This window comes from Thamnophis elegans, chromosome 14 (assembly GCF_009769535.1).
Source record: "Thamnophis elegans isolate rThaEle1 chromosome 14, rThaEle1.pri, whole genome shotgun sequence".
Lineage (NCBI taxonomy): Eukaryota > Metazoa > Chordata > Lepidosauria > Squamata > Colubridae > Thamnophis > Thamnophis elegans.
Window position 1 is genome coordinate 30,464,749 of NC_045554.1, and position 18,135 is coordinate 30,482,883.

Sequence of the window (18,135 nt, forward strand, 5' to 3'; positions counted from 1 at the left end):
CCGTGGCCTTACTCCCAGATCAACCCCTGTTCTTTAGCTGTTGCCTTCATCTGGCAACTCTGTGCATGCGCACACAGGGAACAGGCTCCAGCTGTTCATCTGCCTCACTGATGTCTGACTCCAAAGGCAGTTGATAACTGGCATATGGCCCTTGTCCCATCACTGTTTCCAACGCAGAGCCCTCATCAGAGTGTTCTCCAGACTCTAGGACTGGCCCATGTTCCTCTCCAACCATTGTTCGAATCTGTTGCCAGCTCTGCTGGCAACTGTCAGGCTACAACAGGACCAGTCCCTCTCTCTCAGCCCAATTCACCGCACAGGGTCATTGTTGTGGTGAAAATAGGACGAGGAAGATGGGGGAAGGGTTTGGATGGGGAGTGAGATCAATTATCTTCTTGAATCTTGCCCAATGTGACATTAACTGACTGACCCCTACATCTGATGATTTAGTTTAATTTAATGACATGGCTGGGTTAAGATAAAGTGGATTTTTCAGCACTTCTCTCTTTTCGAAAAGAGAAAGTTTTTTTTTCTTTGAAAATGTTCTACTTCTCATTTAAGAAGCTTCTTCAGTTCTGGAAAACTGAACTGATGAACTGAAGAAGCTTCTTGGATGAAAAGTGAAACATTTCCAAAGAAAAAAAAAGCCAAGAAGGTTAAAAAAAAGCAGCTATGAACACTATACTGAGATTAAGAGCCAGTGACTTGAGTAGGAGGCCGTTTGAGATAAGCAGGCAATGAAACCTGTGTGTATTTACTTTAGAGAAACAAGGCCTTGCAAAACAAAATGAGTTCATCCGGGTCAATTTTTCTAATCCAGAGTTCATTTTCCATTTGAAAGTTAGAGGAGAAACAGGGATTGTCAATCATTCTTCCATTGTGGGATTTACACCTGCCTTTTCTTTAGCCCAGCAACTCCCCCCCAGAGGCAGGTTGGCATGGAACAAGCCTGGCCCAAAGGAGAGTTCAACTTGAACATGGGTGCCCCTAGGGCCAACCCTCAGTTTCATCACAATATTAGGCATTGTGCTGGCATAACAACAACAATAGTAATAAGACTTCAAATTTGCCAAGAATCAGGAATCTGGTAGCGTCCTTTACTGCTAATCCATATTATTAAAAGGCAGAAGCTTTCTCCCAGCTCATTTCATCACCAGAACTTGCTTTGTCCATCTGATGAAGTGACTGCAGCTGGGGAAAACTTTCCTCCCTCCTTCTGTCCTCCTCTCCCTTTCTATTTCCCCTTCCCCCTTTTTTCCTCCCTCCCTCCTTCCCCTTTTCCGTTCACCCATTCTTTTTCCCTCCCTCTCTTTTTCCATCCATCCATCCATCCATCCATCCATCCATCCATCCATCTTTTCCCTCCCTCCCTATACAAAAGCTAAGAAAAAGCAGGATGCATAAACAACAATACGAGAGAAAAAACTAAAACGGAAAGAGAGAATTAAAACTTTTCCCACAAGACAAAATATATTTTGCAGACATGGGTACAAGAATAAACTGAAGCCTTAGGTTTCCCTGAATTCCTCCCGGGGGATCCCGGACTCCAGGGTTGCACAGACAGGCTCCGTAAACTTGGGCTGCCCTCCGAAGATACTCGGGATCCGGGTCGGGCTTGCCGGAGGTGAGACCTCCTCCTCTTCCTCTCTGCAGCCCCCTCCCCCAGCTGATGAGCTGCCCCCCATCCTCACCACCGCCTACTCCGGTTGCCCGGCAACGGCGGGGTCCCGGGCGACGAGGACAGAGGCGGGAGGTGGCGCGGGGACTGTGATCGCATCGGCGGCTCCATCTCCCCCAGCAGCACGACTCCAGCCGAGCTGGTCCTACTCCTTGGCGGCCGCGGCGTCCTCCTCGCCTCCCCCTGAGCGGCTGAGCGGCGGCGGAGCTCTCGGAGGCGGCGGGACACGGGCGTTGCGGGCGGGGAGGGAGGGAAGGAAGGGAGGAAGGAAGGATCAGGAGCCCGAGGATCGGCTGGACGGCACGCGGGATTATGGGGTGAGTGCGGGGAGGCGAGCGGGCTCCTGAGCCGGTGCAGAGGGCCGCCCGGCTTCCTGCGAAGACCGACCCAGCCTAGTCTGGCTCCCGGAGCTCAGAGGCTCCAGAACACGGGCGGGAGGCCGCCAAGGTAACGGTTATCCCGGCCGCGCGCGAAGCCCCTTCCGCGGAAAGCAGCCGGGGGACGAGATGCTCCTGAGCAGGGGAAGAGTGCCACCAAGAGAACGGCAGCCCTGCCCCTCTGCCCGGCATGGCTTCGGTGGAAAGCCGAGAGGAAATGCTGCCGGAAGCTCTTGAGCCAGGTGCAGAGTGCCTTCCCTACAGCAGGGGGTGGGAGTTAAAGAGGCCCTGAAGTCAAAGGCAAGGGGGGTGGGGTCTGATCACGCTCGTAAAAAACGGAAGGATGGGTGGGTTGTGCCCCTCGGCAGCTTCTGATCCTGGCACTCTCAAGCTTCAGTGGACCTCCGCAGGCTTCCCCAGCGCTAACTTGCAGGACCAAACATTCAAGGAGTTGCCCTTTGTACCCTTGCCATAATAAGGCGTGGGATGTTGAAGGCAAGGTACATGTTTGGAGGGTCAAAGAGGGACTGCCCCCCCCCCAACAACCTCCATAAAGGAGAGAGGCAAAAGAGAGAGCCAGCTTGGTCAGGTAATGTTAAGGCACCAGCCTAGAAAGCTGAAGAATTGTTATTTGTAAAAATAATAGATTAGAATAGAATAACAAGAGTTGGAAGGGGCCATTTCAGAGGAATGGCTGTCCAATCTCTTCTTAAAAACTTCCAGTGTTGGAGCATTCACAACTTCTGGAGGCAAGTTGTTCCAATGGTTAATTGTTCTGTCAGGAAATTTCTCCTTAGTTATAGGTTGCTTCTCTCCTTGATCACTTTCCACCCATTGCTTCTTGTCTTGCCTTCATGTGCTTTGGAGAATAGCTGGACTCTCTCTTCTTTGTGGCAACCCCTGAGATATTTGGAAAACTGCTATCATGTCACTCCTAATAAAGAGGGGATACAAACAAATAAAGCAGGCCAACATTGGGGGGATTGCTGGGCTAGCAGGAAAAAATGAGGAAAGAGAAGCACAACAGGAAATTGAACTAGATCCAACCAGTCCAAAGTTTTGGGCTTGTGTGAGCATTCTTGTTGTCTCTTGAGAATCAATCCACACCAACATCCGCACTGAAGGAATTTGTCTTCGGTACATAAGCTCTCAGTGTTCATAAAAGATATAGTGATAAATCATGATCATAGCCATCATAAATACATTCATCATGAATCATGAAATTTAACACTTAGTGATAGTCATAAGATACTAAATAAGCGATCAACGTAAATCATACTAGGAAACTTAATAAAACAATATAAATCGTAAAGGTACAAGCAACAAAGTTATAGTCATAAGTAGAAAAGGAAATAGGTAATAGGAAGGATGAGAAGAAGAATAGTAATACAGTCTTAGTAAATAGTTTGACAGTGTTGTGAGAATTAGTTGTTTAGAAGAATGATGGCATGGGGGAAAACACCATCCTTGTGCCTAGTTGTTCTAGTGTGCAATGCCCTATAACGTAGTTTTGAGGGTAGAAGCTGAAACAAGGATATGAAGGGTCTGTAGATATTTTCATAGCCCTCTGTGAAGATGAATTCTGCTAAGTGCGTTTCTTGAGATAAAACACAACAATAGGAGGCTGTGTTAAATAAATCTTATTTAATGCATGGATGAGCTCAAATAAGGCTATTAAGTCGGAGTAAACCGTTACTGACAAAGGTTAGCGAACTATCTATGCATTACCGCATCAAAGAAACCCAGTCAATTAAAACACCAAACATTTTTTTTTTACATTCATTGAGAGTTTATGCTGATGTAAAATCTGCTGTCTTTCACCTGCAGGCAGAAGGCACGCAACCAGCAGTGACAGCAACTGCTATGAATTCCTCTGGACAGAACCAAAGTGAAATCAACTCTGACAAAGCCGCGACCAAGCCGAGAAATGCGGAAACAGAGATTCGCTGTGTCTATCCCAATGAGAGGCGGGAGAGGAATCAGATTTACACCCTTCTGAGCATCAGCAATAGTGTAAATGAGCAAGAGGAAAGGCCCTTTGAGTATGCGAATGGAACGGGATGGGAGGACGCAGTAAGTAAATCAATTCTTACTCTTAATTAACAGTAATTTCCCTTTAAAAAAAATGTGCAAAAATAATGTACAGAACAGGTAGTCCTTGACTTACTCTTCATTTAAGATAGGTAAAAGTTCCCCTCACACATATGTGCTAGTCATTCCCAACTCTAGGGGGCGGTGCTCATCTCTGTTTCAAAGCCGAAGAGCCATCTCTGTCCGAAGACATCTCCCTGGTCATGTGGCCAACATGACTCAATGCCGAAAGTGCAGAGAACACTGTTACCTTCCCACCAAAGATGGTTCCTATTTCTCTACTTGCATTTTTACATGTTTTCAAAACATGTAAAAGCTGGGACAAGTAATGGGAGCTCACTCCGTTACGCGCCGCTAGGGATTCGAACCACCGAACTGCACACCTTTCTGATCCACAAGCTCAGCGTCTTAGCCACTGAGCCCCCGCATCCCTTTATTTAGTGACCCTTCACTTAGTGACCGTTCAAAGTTATTACGGTGCTAATAAAAAGCTCCTTAGGACTGTTTTTTGCACTTGATTCCCAGTGATCAAAATTTGGACGCTGGACAACTGGCTCATATTTATGACGGTCGTAGTGTTCCAGGGGTCATGTAATCACCTTTTATGTCATTTTGACAAGCAAAGTCGATGAGGAAGCCAGATTCATTTAACAACCGTGTTAATAACTTAACGACTGTGGCAAGAAAAGTTGTAAAATGGGGCAAAGCTCACCTAACAACTGCCTTGCTTAACAACAAGGTATTTTGGTCTTAATTACGGTCGTAAATTCAGGAGGACCTGTAGTCTGTATGCCACCAATCCTTTTAATTATTTCAGCTATTAACTTACCCTTGGGATTCTCAACTTTGGCAATTGGCTGGCTGGGGAATTCTGGGAGTTGAAGTCCACACATTTTGAAGTTGCTAAGCCTTTGCTTAAGGCTACATAATAGATCATCCCCGTATGCTTATGGCTTATCTCCTACAGAAAAAATAATAAGTAGGCATCTGTTAAAACTGTTGTGGGGGACGACGACTAAGGAAGACCATGCAGCTCCTGGCGAGGGGCTTTGAAACTTTGGGGTGCAGAAAGAGCAGCCGAGGATTCAGCTTGTGAGACTGCTGGGCTGGAGGAAGCAAGAAAGGGTCTTGGAAGGAGGGAGGCAAACGTGGGGAAGGCGCATGGGTGTGTCTAGGAGCAGAGTGGGTTATCGGGGTGCTCCCACAAGTGTGTGCATGGAGAGAAGAGATTTCCAGGACAGAGAGAGATATGGGGGAAATGGACCTGGTTTAGTAGGGGCATAAAAGCTACAAGACATAAAGCTACAAGAATATTTCCAAAACACCAGAGGGCAGGATAAGAAACAGTGGATGGAAACAATCTAGAAGAGAAGCAACCTGGAACTGAGGAGAAACTTCCTAACAGAGAGGACAGTTAACCACTGGAACAGAAGTTGCCTTCAGAAGTTGTGGGTGCTTCATCGCTGGAGGTTTTCAAGAAGAGACTGGACAGCCACTTGTCTAAAATGGTATAGGACAGTGATGGCGAATCTTTTTTTGGCTCGTGTGCCAAAAGCGGGGGAAGCGCAGGGGGGTCGTGTGCGGGCGTGCCACACCCATAATGCTATGCACATGACCCCAGCATGCATGTGTGCACGGCCAGCGCTCCCCCCATTTTTGGCACACTTTTTTCACCCTCCCCAGGCTCCAGAGGCTTTCTAGGAGCCTGGGGAGGGTGAAAACAACCTCCCCCACCCCCCTGGAGGCTCTCCGGAGCTTCCCTGAAGCCTCTGGAGCACGAAAAACTGGCCCTAAGGGCAAACTGGAAGTTCGGGAATGGATTTCCGGTTTGCTTGTAGGGCTGGTATTAGCCCTCCGGAGTCTTCAGGGAAGCCTCCTCCTCCTCTCTTCTCCGGAGAGTAAAAAATGGCCTCAAATGAAGGCCAAGTCAGCTGGCCAGGGTGCGCATGCATGCTGGAGCTGACAGGGCAACGCCTCACATGCCCTAACAAATGGCTCTGCGTGCCACCTGTGGCAGGCATGGCATAGGTCAGTGATGGGCAACCTTTTTGGCGTGGTGTGTCAAAAATTGGCAAAAAATCGAGCATAACTCGCGTTGTGTGTCACTTCGACAAAAACATAATTTTGCGCAATTTATAGTTGCTGCTAATGGCGCTCACAGTTCCCGTTGGCACTCCGCTGTTCCCTGCTGTGGTGCGGTCGTAACCGACAGTCCCAGGAGTAGACTCTCTGTGCCGGCCTGACTGGAGAGAGGCGCGCACTGTTCCCGCGCTCCTCTCCTGCGAGTCCTCCCTCACCGCGCTGATGACGTGTGTGCGCATGGCACGCACGCCTTACCAGCAGCCCCTGTGCTCAGAAAGGGGCGGCGGCGATACAGTAAGTGAGTGTGGGCGGGGGAGATCACACGTCCCGCACCCCCCCGTTCCTCCAGCACAGATTCTTTCATCCTCGGCGGCCGTGCAGGAGCCGAGGATGAATCGCATGAAATCCTGTGCGTGTCACCCCAAATGGCTACGCGTGTCAGCACTGACACGCGTGTCATAGGTTCGCCATCACTGGCATAGGTTCTCCATCAGGGGTATAGGATTTCCTGCTTGAGCAGAGGACTGGATGAGAAGATCTCAAGGTCCCTTCCAGCTCTGTTCTGATTCTGAATAATCTGAGTAATTCATTAGGGACAATTAATTTGTGGGGGAATGCTCTAATAATGTGGAAGATGGAAGCAATATGAAAATCACTTAAAAAAAAAAAGATTAATTGGTTTGTCCTTTGTGAAAGCCACGTTGGGTTTCTGCTATTAGGGAGAATAAAATATGGGGCTTTGTGCCTGTAATAGTATGTAAAGAAGCCCTTGGGAGACCAGGTGAAAAGAACTGTCAAATAAGAAACAACAGCTAGATTGTGGGTGGAATAAGAGGCTCAGAAGAGACCTACCCAGGGCGGGAGTAAGGCCAGATGATGAATGGCCCCTCCCAGAGGAAATAAAAGAGGAACAAAAGGGGAGTGGAGTTTGCAGGAGACAATTATTTTGCTTAATTGGTTCTTGACTCTCCAAGACTCCTTGCCAAGTTCTGCAGATATCAGCCTGTCAGATCTCCAAGCCAGATAAGGTCTGTGACTGTAAATCCTCCCTTGAAATACTTTGCTGGATGTGAATGAGCAGAATTCACAGGAAATTAATAAAAGGGTCAGGACAAGCAGTTTGCTTCATGCTGTTGGGAAGCCTCAGTCAGAACATGTTCCAAGGACACGGTGCTTCCCTCCCTCGCAGGAGGAGTTTCAAGTTTTGGTGCAAGATGCTGCGCGTGATTTTAAGAGGGAGAAAGAGGGAGATCAAAAGCCAGGAGAGAGGCCCGTTTTGGAGCCACCGTTAAATCCTGTGATTCATTCCAGAGCTGCCAAATGGGTTGTTAAATGCTTCACTGGATAAAGAGAAATGCTTCTGAATGGCCTGAAAACGTCATTCTTACTGCATCTCGTTCCAGATCAAGACTTTTTTTTCCTGCACGCAACTTGAATTTTAAAACTGACACAGGCAGCCCTTACGACAACAACTGAGCCCAAGATTTCTGTTGCTAATTGAGATGTTTGTCAAGCTTTTGCCCCATTTTACAATCTTGGTTGCCACCGCTGTTAAGTGAATCACTGCAGTGGTTGAGTTAGTGCCATGGCTGGTAAGTAAATCTGGCTTCCCCATTGACTTTGCTTCACCATCGCAAAAGGTGCTCGTGTGACCCTGGGATGGTGCAACCATCATAAATATGAACCAGTTGTCAAACGTCTGAATTCTGATCACGTAACCATGGGGCTGCTGCAGTGTTTTTAAGAGTGAAAAGCGGTCAGAAGTTCCTTTCTTCATGCTATTGTACATTTGAATGGTCACTAAGTGAATAGGCTATAAGTTGAGGATTAGCTGTAAGTGCTTTTAGTGGAAGGTCTAATCATGTCATCCTTTAAAACTGTAGTTTTCATTAAAGATGTGCCATTTCCGCATAGGATTTGCTCGTAAGAGCCGCGGTGGTGCAGAGGTTAGAGTGCAGTACTGCAGGCTACTTCTGCTGACTGCCAGCAGTTTGGCAGTTCAAGTCCCATTGGCTCATGGTTGACTCAGACTTCCATCCTTCCGAGCTTGGTTCCCCCAGATTGTTGGGGCAATAGACTGATTCTGTAAAATGTTTAGAGAGGACTGGAAAGTATTATGAAGCAGTATGTAAGTTTAAGTGCTATTGCTATTGAGGTTTTGAGGTTTTGAGGTTTTATTGGGATTTATATGCCGCCCTTTTCCCTGAGGGGACTCAGGGCGGCTTACAACCACAGGGGAGGGGAAGTGCAAGGTCAAAACAAACACTTTGTGAACAAAAGAAAAATAATAAAACACAACTTTCATTCAGCAATCAAACACTCGGGCGGGTAATTGGAAGCCTATCCCCAGGCCTGCTGGGAGAGCCAGATCTTGAGGGCTGCGCGGAAGGTCTGGATCGTGGTGAGGGTGCGGATCTCCATGGGGAGCTCGTTCCATAGGGTCGGGGCAGCAACAGAAAAGGCTCTCCTCCGTGTGGTCGCCAGTCGACATTGACTGGCAGATGGAATTCGGAGGAGGCCCAGTCTGTGCGATCTGATTGGTCGATTTAGGGAGGTAATCGGCAGAAGGCGGTCTCTGCCCTTCCTTCCTTCCGTCCGTCCATCTGTCCTTTCCTTCCCTATCCATGATGCGCAGTGGTTACAAGGCAATATTGCAGACTGACTCTGCCCACTGCCAGCAGTTCGATCCTGACTGACACAAGGTTAACTCAGCCTTCCGTCCTTCCAAGGTCGGTAAAATGAGGACCCAGATTGTTGGGGAAAATATGCTGACCCTGTAAACCGCTTAGAGAGGGCTGTAAAAGCACTGTGAAATGGTATATAAGTCTAAGTGCTATTACTACAATCCCCAGGACTTTTTTTTATTTATTTAAAAAAACTGTATACTGTTTTTCCTCCTTTCATGTCTTCAGATCCAAAGCTGGAGCAAAACAGCCCCGTTTGCTTACCTTCAATTACAAAAGAGAACCCGAAAGTCCAAGACCAGTGAGTCCGTCAATCGATGCCTCTACTGCTTAGATTTGACGCAAGGCGTGGAATTGGAGCCCAAGCATATTGCCCAAGTCAAATCTGATTTCAAACTCAACCCAAGCGCTGCTATGGGCAGCCCTCCGGAAAAACAACAGACTTTGCTGTACTCTAATTCAGTCATGACGACAACTGCTGCTGCTGCTACTACAACTTCTGCAACAGATGAGCCTAAGAGAGAAACAGATTATAGCAATCTGCACTCTATTCAAATGTCCCAAGGAGAAAAGAAAAGAATGGTCTTAAGAGAAGCCCAAGCGACTCTGAGTGAAAAAAAGTTATTTCTCCTGAAAGAGCACCTGCTCTTCCCGGCGGAAAAGAAACCGGTGCCCATAAAGGAATATAACATCCTGTCACCAGGAAAACCCCAAAGTCTAGAAATGGCCAAGGCCAAAGAGCTAAGGAGCCACGAGCCTCTTCTGTGGAATCAGTCTGGCACTGAAATCACTGCTAAGTCATCCTTAGTCCTGCCACCCCTGAAGGATCCAACGCTCAAACACAGCCTGGATAACTCTCCAAAGAAAAGTAAGGCGGTTCATTCCCAGGCCAGTGAGAAAACCTTCCATGCTTTGGCAGAGACGGTTTCCTGCCCTCAGTTTTTAAAACCCAAGGAGCTCAAGGGCGAGCCGAGGATAGACGCCGTGTACGATGCGGTGAAGGAGCAGATAAAAATGCACCAGATAGCCTCCGCCTTTGTGCCACAGCTTTCCAAGACTTCACTCCTCTCGAGGCGTTTGGATCGGGGCTACTGGCCCTGTGGTTTTCTGCCGGCTAGGAAAAGCCTAACTTTGAGCAGTTCAGTTCAGCTGAGAAGACATGGGCACCTCCACTGCAGCCATTCCCTGCACACGAAAGGAAGCCACGCCAGCAAGGCCAATGAAATTAGGAGCAGGAGTTACAATGGAAGCAAACAGGAAGGAAGCCAGGCCAGATCTCTGGACATCCCACTGCTTTCTGGACTGTTCCCTTCCTTAACGGTCAGCCGGATTGGGTTAACAGCACTGCCTCCTAGGCTGACCTGACTTCTTAATTTGTAATTTGGGGGTTGAGATGTTAATAGATTTGGTTGGCTCGCTCTGTACGAGAACTAATATGGAAGGTTCCCTAATTAAACAGACTGGATTGTAGTCATTATCATCCATGTTCAGAGGCAACCGCTCCTTACTTCTGTAGAAAAAAAAACAACTGCTGGTCAGCTACTCTAAAACAAGAATTTCTGTGGCATTTCAAATGTTGGTTGTTAAAGTTAAATGACTCTTAAGCCAGGAGTGTCCAACCTTGGCAAATTTAAGATCGTGGACTTCAACTTCCTGTACTTTTGGGGAGGTGAAATCCACAGATTTTAAAGTTGGCAAGGTTGGACACCCCTGCCTTTAAAAAAAAAAGTCTTGAAGTGCTTTGCTTTTAGGAGAAAGCTTATGGCGATATTTTTGCCATGGTTAAGTGTACCCACCTAGCTCACTAAGGGTACTGAGGATGGGGGTTTCGCCCTGCCAATCTCTCATGTGCAATTATAAAATGATTCAGATTGTACTGTAGTCATTTGGCCATATATGTGGGGAGGACTATTGCAGGAGGAACAGGATCATATGCTCGGTCTCTCCTAGGGGTCTTTGACTCAAATCTTGTCTTGTTTTAAAGTTGCACACTGAAGACACATTGGAGACAAAATGCAGCCTGTAAATTTAACCAATGTGCTTTATGAGCTCTGTTCATCTTGGCAGGTCACAATCCGGACAGCCCTTCATGGAAGGTATAACAAATGCCCTCTCAGTCTCACTTAAGCCACTTTTGAGATGCTGTTAAGAATTTAGTTTTGAACTTGCCTTTTAATTTAAATGTTTAAACAATTTATAAATAAGTCAATATGTGAAGGAAAGTTTTACTTGTTTGAGGTTTTGGTCTTTGTTTTTTGGTTTGTATGTTATTTTGACTTCCGCAACTTGCTTAGGACTTTTCTTATCCATGTCAAATTAGATATGTTACCTTGTTTTACCGTCTAGATAGCTTCAATAAATTCTTTGTTTGAATGGACACTGATAGCATGTACCTCGGTATTTCAGTCCAAGCTATTTTCCTGTCAATAACTACCATAATTATCTGACATGTTACCTGATATAGTTTGGTAAGGTAACGACAGCTCTGGGCATCAAATTGCAAGAGACCCTAATCTCACTTAAAAATCTTGATTTGGGGAATCTACTTAGATTCAGAAAGCCTTCCAAGTAATTCTTAGAAAGATTTTGCCAAGAAAATCCTTTTCTTGGTTTTAAAGAAATATATTCCTGGAAACATGCACTTGGAAGGCTCATACCCAAATAATTTGAAAGTTGCATGGTTATACCCCAAGAAAATGATATAGAAAACATGCAGGCTTGGTTGATAGAATGCTTCAATTATTCTAGGATATACTGCAATGCTTACTATTTGTGTCCATGAACAGTAAAATCCTACATTACATTTGACTAGGAAAATCTCTAGGCCAGTCCCTGGTTTGTTATCAAACTGGCCAGAATAATCTCGACTGAGAAAATCTATATTTGCACATGAATCTTATATTAATTGCAATGGATATGAGAATGGCATCACTATCAATTTTTTTTTGGTGGGGGAAGGTCAAAAATTATATCTGAACTGACATCATGGATAAGAAAATATAAATAAAATAAAAGCTGCTGTCCAGAAAAAAAAATAGAAAGAAAAATGGTTTTGTTTGACACATATATGTAATAAAATCAAATTAGGGAACCATGCTTAACAGTTTGTAGTTTTTTGTATCAAAAGTAAAAAAAAAAATTATGGCTTTGACAAAAAGAATATTTAAAGCAAAACTTACTCTTAGATAAAAGCATGTTTAGGATTAGCTTAGATGTCCCATTTCTTTGGGAGAGGTTTAAGATGGCAGTTTTCTACTGTCTTGTTTGCTGCAAAAATTCACTCAATTTGACTCGTTTCTAAATAAACATACAGGTACTATGACTATGGAGTTAGTGGGAACCATAAATATTTAACACTGCTTGAGAGCCAGTTTAGTGTAGTGGTTAAGGCATCAGGCTAGAAACTGGGAGAATATGAGATCTAGTTCCATCTTAATAGGTGAATTGGGCCAGTCACTTTACCTCAGCCCTAGGAAAGAGGCAATGGGCAATCGCTTCTGAAAAACCTTGCCAAGAAAACTGCAGGGACTTCTTCATGTAGTTTCTAAGAATCAGACATGCTTGTTGAATGGAACAAACAAACAAACACTGTTTAATTGAAACTCTAATTTATCTTTTTCTGCTCTCCAAAAGGAATGTTTACAATTTATTACTACAGAACTAGGTTTTAAAATAACATTTAAAATCTACACATATAATACATAGCAAACACTTTACTTTTAGCAGCATTCTCTTTCTCTCTCTCACATACACACTTTTTAATTCTCCTAAAAATTAACTAGTTTTTTGTTACACAGCAATAGCATTTAGACTTATATATTGCTTCATAGAGTTTTATAGCCCTTTCTAAGTGGTTTGCAGAGTCAGCTTTTTGCCCCCAACAATTTGGGTCCTCATTTTACTGATCTCGGAAGGATGGAAGGCTGAGACAACCCTGAGCCCTGTCAGGATCAAACTCCATGTTATGGGCAGAGTTAGCCTGCAGTACTGCAGTCTAACCACCGTGCCACCATGACTTCTAACATAACAAATGAGCTCCAATTTTTTAAAGAAATCTGTAGGCATGCAAAAAAAAAAAGGGGGGGGGGAACCTGCAGTATGTAGAATGGCAAAATAAAGGGCTCCTATTTAGATATTTTAACAAATTTGAAACCACTATGGATGGAAACAAGTTATGTAAAGAGGAGGACTGGTTTTTCCTGACAACAACAAATAAACAGACCAGCACTAAATTATGGAATATCCATATAAATGTATATTATGACCTAGCCTGGGACAAAGCTTTTCAGAACGCGAGAAAATCGCCTTGTACACAAAAATATATATTTTAAATGCACTGTTGATAGCACAAATGACTCATGTAAAGCCTTTCTGTTAGCCTACTTAACTTTGGGAGGCGCACTAAGAGATCATTATTAATTTCCCAGTTCCTTGAGATCCATTAACTTAATAGTGAACTTTAGTTAAAAGGAGAGGTTGTGATTTTCAAGTGAAAACTTTGTGGCATGGGAAAGCATCTTAAGACACTATGCCAAGGATTGAAAGTTTCTCCAATTTATTCAAATTCATCAAACTGAGGTCTGGAAAAGTCATAGTTTTGGTATAGCCACACAATTTCTTTACACTAATAAAAAGAAGGTTCCATCTTTTTGCCCCCCACTAGGAACCAAGCTGGGAAAGAGTTACTCCTTTCATATGCTGTGAGACCCCAAAGCGGCCCAAGAAGTCAAGAATAACTCAACCAACCTCAAGTCTACCTCACCAGAATACGTCACAGTCTCTTAAGAAAAACGTGTCTCGGGGAACCAACCAACAACCAAGTGCGGAGTGCAAATTCACCAAAGGAGAACCTATCACAAGCAGCAGAAAAGCTGGGAGTTCCTGCTTTAAGCCTTATACCTACATCCCAAAGATAAATGCCAACCCGGAGGGAGAAAGGGTAAGAGGAAAATTAGACTCCATTCAGACGTTCCTAGGGGAGAAAAGGACTTTGCCGATAAAGGAGTATGAAATTGAGTATTCTCAGCAGGCGGAACAGGAGACCCTGAGCATGCCAAAAGCGAGCCAAGGCCACCCTCCAGACAGCTTGGGCTGCCTCACTTTAAACGCGCTATTGGTCTTCCAGCCAGAAGACGGGGTCATCAACCTGCACCTGGAGCCCCCTCCTAAACCTAAAGCGATAGTGGCCAAGAGATCGGGCAAGAGGCACGGCACTTCGACGCGCATCGTCTCTCGCAGCTGTGCTGCGAAAGAAGCCAAAGAAAAGAATCAAACCAAAGTAGATATAGATCATATGGTGAAAAAGCAAATACAAAAATCATGTACCGCTCTCTGATTGGTCCAGGATGCACGAGGGTTCTGTTTTGTCCTCTTTGCATGGCGCGGGAAACAAAAAAACAACAACTACAAAGCCATTGCTTGGCGAAACCATAAAGGTTCCCTTTTATTGTCTATCCCTGTGATGGCAAGCCTATGGCACGCATGCCTGAAGTGGCATGTGGAGCACATACGTTGCCTGTTCCTCTTCTGGGTTTCTGGCTTGTGTATGCGAGCGATGATCAGCTAGCCTTCGTGCGTGCTGCAGTGTCGGTGCACCTACCAGCTGATAGTTCATTTTCCAATGCATGCATGCTCCCTGGGCACCTCCTCTTCCAGGCTGCAGCTCAGATGAGTGTGTGCACATGCTTCCTTTTGGGCACTCGGTGCTGAAAAGGTTTGCCATCACTGGTCCATCCTCAGAAATACAAAGATTATTTACAAGGCTGGCAGTATCAATAGTAAGTGCCCATCTTTAATGGGTAGAATTATTCACAAGGGAGTAATTGTTGCCAGGGGTCAATTTCCCAAAGAGGTGCAAAACATTATGTACTTGCATTCTTGGGCTTTGCAACTTTTCAGGTTCTTACGTCCCTTGAAAAGTTCCCCTTTAAGAATTTAAGATTCTTCAAGACACAAAGAGTTACCACACTGCCTCTATGGAAGCAGTTTCATTTAGGGCTATTAAACATATTTGCAATGTTATGCAGGGTGTATACTGCATGTAAACCTCCAATGCAGAGCAAAAGTTCAGATTAGCCATTTTACTGAGGGGAGAGAATTAAGAGGTAGCATCAAAATATCAAATGGTTGTGTGAATGTTGGTTTCCTCTTTGCAATTCATCTTTAGTTGCCTGCAAGTGAGTGTGCCTGTATCGAGGTATTAAAAAAACACCCAACCCCAGAAGCTTGTGCAATTTTAACAGATGCAACAGTTAACAATCCTATGTGATCTTCAGGAAGCTGACCACAAAGTTGAAGCGGAAAAGTAAAACGTTTTTTCCTAGCTCCAAAGGAAAATAAGCCCAAATTTGGCAAAAAAGGAAGCAGCATTGAAAAGTGAAATATATATATATATGCAGTAAACTCTATCAACTGTCAGCAAGAGCACAAAACTCTCCATAAAAGGAAGAATCCACAATTTTTATTTTCATTTTTTCTATCATCTTCTCCCTTCCTCCACTTCTGTGCGATTAAACTAGTGTTTTCTTATGCCCCCCCCCTTAAAAAAATACTCCCTTCCTGGCGGATAAACTGGGCAGATCCATCATTTCTCAGGCAATTAACAATGGGTGGGAATTCACAGTTCACAGGCATTGCGCAACAGGGTGTCCAATTAGACTGTGATTTCAGATTCCAGAACGGTGCTTCCAGTGAGTAAATCTTCCTCCCTCTAAATAGCTCCCTGTCTATAGAAAGCTAGTTGTTAAACCTGTTTTCCAACAAGCCAGCTTTTCTCAACTGATGGTGCTTGTGCATCCAGATGTCAGCATCAGGAAAGCCTCTGCACTCTTTCCTCCAGAGCACAATCTGCTTATTCAGAATCGCAGTCAATTTTCAATTTCCATAAAATCAGAGGATTATAGCAAGAGGTTCAATTGAATATGCCTTACAGGTCACTTCAGAATCAAAACTGAGGCTATATAGCTGACCCTTAAAACTGGCTCACTTGCTGGAGGTGGCAGATGGGGGGCGGTAAGACAACCTCATTCCTGTCCCGTCCATCTCTTAGCTCTTTCAGTTGTGGTTTTAGTAGTTTTTTTAAATAACATTTCAATTTGTGTAGCTTTAATATTTAAATTGTATTTTACCTCTTTTATGACTTGGGAGATGCCCGGAGTCACCTTGAAGGGGAGATGGGCAGCATAAACATTTAATAAATAAATAATGATAATAAATAAAACTTTACTGACAACTTTTCAAAGCAAGGGGAAGACCCCTATAGGCCCTTTCTGAGTGGACGCAGAAGTAATGAACTTCATCCTACATCTTGCAATATTTTAGAATACAATAGAGTTGGAAGGGACCTTGGAGGTCTTCTAGTCCAGCCCCCTGCTCAAGCAGAAGAACTATACCATCTCACGCCACTGACTGCCCATTCTCTTCTTAAAACCTCCAGTGATGGAGTTCCCATGATTTCCGGAGGCAAGCTGTTTCATTGGTTAACTGTCCTTACTGTTAGGAAGTTTCTCCTTAAATCCAGGTTGCTTCTCTCTTTCGAAGGACTTCTTTCAAAGAACTCCTCTAAACAATACCACAGCTTTGTTTTTCTCACACCGAAATATTTAAAGTTACCTTCTAAATACAACAGTGAAGTATCTGTCTTCAGATACTTGAAACGTATGAGACAGACTTCTGCCAAAGAAACATTTTGGACTCTTCTTCCTGTGAGAAAGGAAGCACCAAAATTTCTCATGCAAATATTTCACATGTAGTTGCTTGCAACTGTTACTTATTAGGACCTTATGTGGAGGAGCAACCTGTAAGACTGCATTCATGTTAAATGAGCAACCTGTAGGACTGCATTCATGTTTTAGTGTCTAAAGATTAAATTAAGGTTTTGGCCCTCATTAATTCTGATACTGCATTGAAACAGGACTACATCTCTTAAAATTTAAGTTTAGGAACCCATGAAAGGTGTGTTTATTACATGAAATGTACATGTATGGAACTAAGTGTGCAAACAAAACCATTGTAATACGGATGTATCAATAGGAAAGGAATAGGCCTTTTATCTCAAAACTGTAAGTAGGATTAATAACATAACCATCAATAAACATTTCAAATAAATAATTAAGAGACAGGCTTAGCTTGTTTTTGTCAATAAATTGAATGCAAATTTTTTTTTTTAAAGGGATTGGTAGTTTGATTGAAAAACAGCTGAGAAGGAAAAGGACTCATGTATAATTATCTATTATAACAAAACTTCAATTCAGAACAAGTGGCTTATTGTTGCAAACATTTATCCTCCTAAAACTATCCTGATAATGTGCTTGGATCTTGCTAAATATGCCTACATAGCCATCATATTGTTTTTTTTAGATCTAGAATACTTCTCACTGGCAGATAAGACCAGCACATGGCTGGAAATGATCCTACAAATACAAAATTAAAGGCTGCAGCAGAAGTTAAGATACCAAACTCCCGTCGATAAACTAGTCACACATAAGGATGTTGTTCTTGTATAAAATAACCCCTATTTGAGCAACAGACTATGTAAAGGGATGGAAGGTATCCCTTTTTGGAACAAACTCAGCAGCTCTTCCTAGGACCTCCATATAAGAGGTATTGATAATGTTACTCAACTCCCTTCAGATCTAACCAGCATGGCTAATAACGAGAGCTAATAAAAATGGTAACTCAGCAATATCTGGAAGATAACATTGCCAACCCACTTCAAAGGATGAGTCTCAAGTTTTTTTTCTTTTTTTTTAAAACCTGATTCATCTTTTTTTTTTTAACCAAACCATTTTAGGTTACTTATTTTAAGAAAGCAAGACTGCCAAAAATGAGACAATTTGTAAATCCATACACGAGACTTGTGGCTACATATTCATAGACTACATACTGTAGACCAGGGATCTGCAACCTTAAAACTCAAAGAGCCATTTGGATCCACTTCCCACAGAAAACACCAGGAGCCAATAATTTAACAACCGGTGTGACTGGGTGGGTGTGGCCAACTCAATATCACTCACTCCCACCCAGTCACATGATTCCCCTCCAGCCATGCCTACCCAGCCAGTCATTAGGGCAGAGAACTTGGTTGTTAAATTATTTTCTCTACCTCCCTGCCTCATCCCTCTCCTCCCAGCCACCTCTTGCCATACCTGGCCTCAGGTATGTTGTTCACACACCCTATCTTTCTCCTTCTCTGTCTCTCTCCCCCCCTCCTTTTTCCCTTCTC

The 18,135-nt window shown here is 44.1% G+C and overlaps 1 protein-coding gene across 4 annotated transcripts; it reads left to right on the top strand.

Annotated features, from left to right (window-relative positions):
• Window positions 1-1,364: 1,364 nt before the first annotated feature.
• On the top strand, window positions 1,365-17,875 carry C14H16orf46 (chromosome 14 C16orf46 homolog). Of its 4 annotated transcripts, XM_032231243.1 has the most exons (4): window positions 1,368-2,644; window positions 3,883-4,128; window positions 9,141-9,780; window positions 13,576-17,875. In XM_032231243.1, the coding sequence occupies exons 2-4, from the start codon at window positions 3,919-3,921 to the stop codon at window positions 13,614-13,616; spliced, it is 891 nt and encodes a 296-aa protein (XP_032087134.1). In that variant the 5' UTR covers window positions 1,368-2,644; window positions 3,883-3,918; the 3' UTR covers window positions 13,617-17,875. The 4 variants fall into 4 exon arrangements, with proteins under 4 accessions (XP_032087132.1, XP_032087133.1, XP_032087135.1 ...); XM_032231241.1 differs by lacking the exon at window positions 13,576-17,875 and having other exon boundaries at window positions 1,365-2,644; window positions 9,141-11,967; XM_032231242.1 differs by lacking the exon at window positions 13,576-17,875 and having other exon boundaries at window positions 1,366-2,555; window positions 9,141-11,967.
• The last annotated feature ends 260 nt before the right edge of the window (window positions 17,876-18,135 follow it).